Source organism: Aegilops tauschii, chromosome 1 (assembly GCF_002575655.3).
Source record: "Aegilops tauschii subsp. strangulata cultivar AL8/78 chromosome 1, Aet v6.0, whole genome shotgun sequence".
In the NCBI taxonomy this organism is placed as follows: domain Eukaryota; kingdom Viridiplantae; phylum Streptophyta; class Magnoliopsida; order Poales; family Poaceae; genus Aegilops; species Aegilops tauschii.
The window spans coordinates 484,220,419-484,226,022 of record NC_053035.3 but is presented as its reverse complement, the minus strand read 5'-3'; the positions used below and the strand labels follow the sequence as shown (position 1 = coordinate 484,226,022).

The window sequence follows — 5,604 nt, the reverse complement described above, 5'->3', positions numbered from 1 at the left end:
CCCCTATACTTGTGGGTCATCATGACTCTTTTCTGGCGCCGTTGCCGGGGAGTGAAGCGCTCTTGGTAAGTGGAAATTGGTAAGGAAAATTGTATACTACACGCTGAAATTTACTGTCACTTGTTATTATGGAAAATAATCCTTTGAGGGGTTTGTTCAGGGTATCTCCGCCTCGACCAGAAGAACAATTAGTTTCCCCTCACCTACTGCACCTACTGAAAATATTGGTTATGAAATTCCTTCGGGTATGATAGAACAACTTCTAGCTAATCATTATGCAGGAGATGGAACGGAACATCCAGATATGCATTTGATTCATCTGGATGAAATTTGTGGATTATGTAAGCTTGCAGGTTTCCGGAGATGAAGTTAAGAAGAAGGTTTTCCCTTTATCTTTGAAGGTAAAAGCATTGACATGATATAGGCTATGCGATGATATTGGAGCTTGGAATTGGAATCGATTGAAATTGGAATTTCACCAAAAAAATATCATATGCATCTAGTTCATCGTTATCAGAATTATATATATAATTTTTGGCCTCGTGAAGGGGAAAGTATCTCTCTAGCTTGGGGGAGGCTTAAGTCAATGTTATTTTCATGCCCCAATCATGAGCTCTCAAGAGAAATTATTATTCATAATTTTTATGCTCGGCTTTCTCGTGATGATCAATCCATGCTCGATACCTCTTGTACTGGTTCTTTTATGAAGAAGACTATTGAATTCGGGTGGGATCTTTTGAAAAGAATTAAATGCAACTCTGAAGATTGGGAACTCGACGAAGGTAAAGAGTCGGGTATAAAGCTTCAGCTTGATTGTGTTAAATCTTCTATGAATACCGATGTTTTTCACAAGTTTAGCACTAACTATGGACTTGACTCTGAGATAGTAGCCTCTTTTTGTGAATCAGTTTTTGCTCATGTTGATCTCCCTAAGGAGAAGTGGTTTAAATATCATCCCCCTATTAAGGCAGAAATTAAAGAACCGGTTTTAGCTAAAAGCTGAAACTATCATTTATAATGTTGACCCAGTTGTTCCTACTGCTTATATTGAAAACCCACCTTTCCCTGTTAGGATAAAGGAACATGCTAAAATGTCAACAGTGGTTCGCGAATGTAATATTAAAGCACCTAAACCATCTGAACAAATTAAAGTAGAACCAAGTGTTTCTATGGTTAAAGATCTCTTGATTGAAAATATTGAAGGGCATGTTATTTATTTTTGTGATGAAGCAGCTAGAATTGCCAAACCAGACATTAAAGATAAGAATAAGCCTGTTGTTGGCATGCCTGTTACCTCAGTTAAAATAGGAGATCATTGCTATCATGGTTTATGTGATTTGGGTGCTAGTGTGAGTGTTGTTCCTTTTACCTTATACCAAGAAATTATGAATGGTATAGCACCTACTGAAATAAAAAACATTGATGTTACTATCAAACTAGCTAATAGAGACCAGGGCCGGATCTGGGCCTATGCGGCCTGGTGCGGCGGCCAGGGGCCCATAATTTTGTATACCCTTATATATATATTACTATACATCTAAAAAAATAGAAGCCTTGGCCCGGCCGGCCGGCCCAGCAGTCGAGCACGTAGGCGCTCGACGCCTCGACAGGAGCGGAGATCGCGATGGATCGCGAGTCGCGACGAGTCGACTCCTCGAGGCTGGACTGGTCCTCGTATCCAGAGTCCAGACTCCAGCGTCATCGGTCATCTTCGCCGAGTCGCCGATCGGCAATCGCCTCCAGCCTCCGAATCTCCGATCCAGGATTCGATCGCCAGGGCCTGCGCTTGCCTCTGGGCTCTGGCTCCTAAGTCCTATCGCCCCTGTCTCCGACACTCCGAGGCTCCGACGATCCCTCCGGTGTCTCCGAATCTCTGATCGCCCTTCTCTGGTATAGTTAATATGGGGCTTTTTTTCCTATCTTTTTTCTTTAGATGACGCGTATAATAGTAACAGGAGAGCTCAATGTTTAATTCTTTATGTAATGTTGTTGATTACTTCATAATTTTAGGTGATATGGCACCGAAACATAAATCCGGTTGTGCGAAAAGGAATAAAAGAAAAAAGGATCTTGCACTTGCTGAATCACAAAAAGGGGCTCTAAAAATGTATTTTCTGGCAACAAGTAGTGTTGATGTCAATAATGATAATCAAATTGAAGAATCTGAACATGATCAAGATGATGATCATAATTCAAATGTTGATCATGAGGTCAATGAACAGTCCTCGGGCCAGGGTAAGTAATTAAATACCTTCAATTTTTTGCAGAAGTAAGTTAGTAACTAATTATAATTTCTTAAATTTAAATGTAGGTCTTGATGTTAATAAGGACAATACGGAGGAGGAAAATTTGCAGCCTTCACCCGATGCTCCGAATATTGATGAGCAGGTTGATTCTCTGTTATCTCTATACGATCCTAGAACATGGGATAATCTTGACAACAGCAAACGGGATATTCTAATTGAAAAGGGGCCTGTGAGAGAAATGGATCTGGTGCTCAAGGATGATGAGGGTAGACATTTCTCATATTTTCACTACACCAGAAAGTTAGCTAATGAAGAGGTTATTCACAGAGAGTGGTTGGTTTACTCTAAAGAGGTTGACAAAGTTTATTGTTTTTGTTGCAAGTTATTCAAATCAAATCAGAACAGGTCATTGCTAGCATCTGATGGATTGAGGGACTGGAGGCGTATTAGTGCAAGACTCAAAGAACATGAGGTTAGTGTTGAACACTTTACCAACATGAATACATGGAATGAACTAAGGTTGAGGTTAAGCAGAAACAAAACAATTGATGATGAGATGCAGCAGAAGGTTGCAAAGGAAAAAGAGCATTGGAGACAGGTATTGCTCAGGATAGTTTCTTTAGTGAAGTTTCTTGCAAAACGTAATTTGGGATTTCGAGGAACAAATGAGAAGCTGTTTGAACATAATAATGGCAATTTTTTGGGCTCAGTTGAAATGATTGCTGAATTTGATCCTGTGATGCAAGAACATATTAGGCGCATTCAAAACAAGGAAATACATCATCATTATCTTGGCCATGGTATTCAGGATGAGTTGATCTTACTTCTTGCTGATTCTGTCAAAAAGTTTATCTTAAAGACCATCAAGGATGCCAAGTATTTCTCTGTTATATTGGACTGTACTCCAGATGTGAGCCATGAAGAACAAATGACGCTAATTGTGCGTTGTGTGAATATGTCAAGTAACATTCCAAGAGTCGAGGAGTTTTTCCTAGAGTTTTTAAAGGTTCATGATACATCAGGATTAGGGCTTTTTAATGTGTTGATGGATACATTGGACTCTCTTGATCTGGACGTTGCTGATGTAAGAGGGCAAGGTTATGACAATGGTTCTAACATGAAGGGAAAAAATCAAGGTGTTCAAAATCGCTTGCTTGAAGTTAATCCCAAAGCATTATATATGCCATGTGCATGTCATAGTTTGAATCTCACTCTTTGTGATATGGCAAAATCTTGCGAACATGCCATTTCATTCTTCGGTATTATCCAGCGTATATATGTATTGTTTGCACGTTCTACTAAAAGGTGGAAGATTTTGCTTGATAATGTTCCAGGTCTGACTCTCAAACCTTTGTCTGATACTCGTTGGGAGAGCCGAATAAAGAGTGTGCAACCTATAAGGTACCAAACTTCCCAAGTAAGATCAGCTTTGAAGGAGTTGGAGAAGACTGCTAGGGAGGATAATGATCCAGCTACAGTAAGTGATGCTCAATCTTTGTTCAAAGCACTTGGGAAATTTGAGACTTTAGTTGGTATGATTATTTGGCATGACATACTATTTTCTATTAATATGGTGAGCAAAATGTTACAAGAAAAAATGGTGTGCATCGATGCTACTCTAAAACACATTGATGGGGTCAAGTCATATTTTGAGAAGTATAGAGATGAAGGCTTCAATTCTAGTATTGAAAGTGCCAAAGACATTGCGTTGGATATGGGCATAGAGCCCCAATTTCGTACAAAACGTAAAAGTAAAAGGAAGAAGCATTTTGATGAAATCAATGATGAAGATGAAGATCTACAACTGTCAGCTATTGAATCCTTCAGAGTTACATACTTTCTTGTCATTGTTGACACCGCAATTGCTTCATTGTCTAGTCGATTTGATCAGCTGAAGGCATTTGAAGATTTGTTTGGTTTCTTATTCAACTCAAATAATCTGAAGTCTTTGGATGAAAGTAGTCTACGCAAATCATGCACCACTTTTGCAAAAGCTTTTACTCATAAGAAGTCGCGAGATGTTGATCTTGATGATTTTTTCTCCGAGTTAAAAGTATTGCAACTAACCTTGCCAGATGCTTTGATGTCAGCACTTGAGATTCTTCAGTTTGTTACCACTGCAAATTGCTATCCAAATGTATCAGTTGCCTATCGGATCCTCTTGACTATACCTGTGACTGTAGCCTCAGCTGAAAGAAGTTTCTCTAAACTGAAACTATTGAAGAATTGTTTGAGGTCAACTATGTTACAAGACAGATTGAATGGCTTGGCTACATGTTGCATTGAGAAGGATATCTTGGATAAAATTGATCTTGAGATTATAATCAATGATTTTGCATCTAGAAATGCCCGGAGAAGCTTTTTTATGAAGCATTGACGCATTATTGTCATTGGACTCATTGGAATTATTTTTATTTAAGGTAATCAAATTCGCGGCAAATACTACTTGTTATATTTTAAGACTACAATGTGTGGTTTGATGTTACGTTTACTATTTTATAAGCAAAACTACATACATATATGTTTATTTTTTAGATATGTGTACATATACATTAGACTTACGGCCCATACCATTTACTTGGCCAAGGGCCCCGCCCAATATAGATCCGGCCCTGATAGAGACACTATCACACCATTTGAGATTGTTAGAGATGTTGAAGTCTTGTGTGGGAAAATAAAATACGCTACTGATTTTCTAGTTCTTGGTTCTCCACAAGATGACTTTTGTCCCATAATATTTGGTAGACCTTTCTTGGACATTGTTAATGCTAAGATAGATTGCCATAAAGAAACGGTCAGTGTCAACTTTGGTGATGTGGCTCATGAATTTAATTTCTGTAAGTTTCGTAGACAAACTCATAATAAAGAATTACCTAGTAAGGATGAAATTATTGGTCTTGCTTCTATTGTCGTACCTCCTATAGATCCACGTTTCTTTGACCTTCCCTTTGTTCACCTTGTTGCTATTTTGAATCATGCACACCGGCGCCAATAAATTCACATTCTCAATGTCCTCTCCTACATGACTTGTCAGTCTTTTCGCCTTCACAGTAGTGTCCGTTGTTGTGTCATCAAACACAAGGGCAAGATGAGAGTGATGCTTTAACACCCACTCATGCATTGAAGATGACTTGGATAATTCGAGTAGTGCCCATACTTGGAGTTGGCACCCATAGATAGTGGTGTAGTAGACTCCATGTTCCCCAGATATACTATAGGCTTGTTATCGATAGTGTACTCACAAGTACTAGACATCATCATTATTTCGGGGGTTTTGATGACTAAATAAGTCTTCTTGTCCAACGAAAGCCTAAGCATAATATTATGCACAATTTATCGAAGGGATAAGAATAGTCTT

The 5,604-nt window shown here is 38.8% G+C and overlaps 1 protein-coding gene across 1 annotated transcript; it reads left to right on the top strand.

Moving 5' to 3' along the window:
• Positions 1–2,105: 2,105 nt before the first annotated feature.
• Positions 2,106–4,623, top strand: LOC109784126 (uncharacterized). The gene is made up of 2 exons (XM_020342723.4): positions 2,106–2,235; positions 2,312–4,623. Exons 1-2 carry the CDS (start codon positions 2,106–2,108, stop codon positions 4,621–4,623), a joined length of 2,442 nt encoding a protein of 813 aa, XP_020198312.3.
• Positions 4,624–5,604: the final 981 nt, after the last annotated feature.

Bases quoted from the DNA above. Each gene is read 5' to 3' on its own strand.
- LOC109784126 (XM_020342723.4), top strand. From the start codon at position 2,106: ATGTATTTTCTGGCAACAAGTAGTGTTGATGTCAATAATGATAATCAA. The intron at 2,236-2,311 runs GTAAGTAATTAA...ATTTAAATGTAG, and splicing joins TGAACAGTCCTCGGGCCAGG to GTCTTGATGTTAATAAGGAC.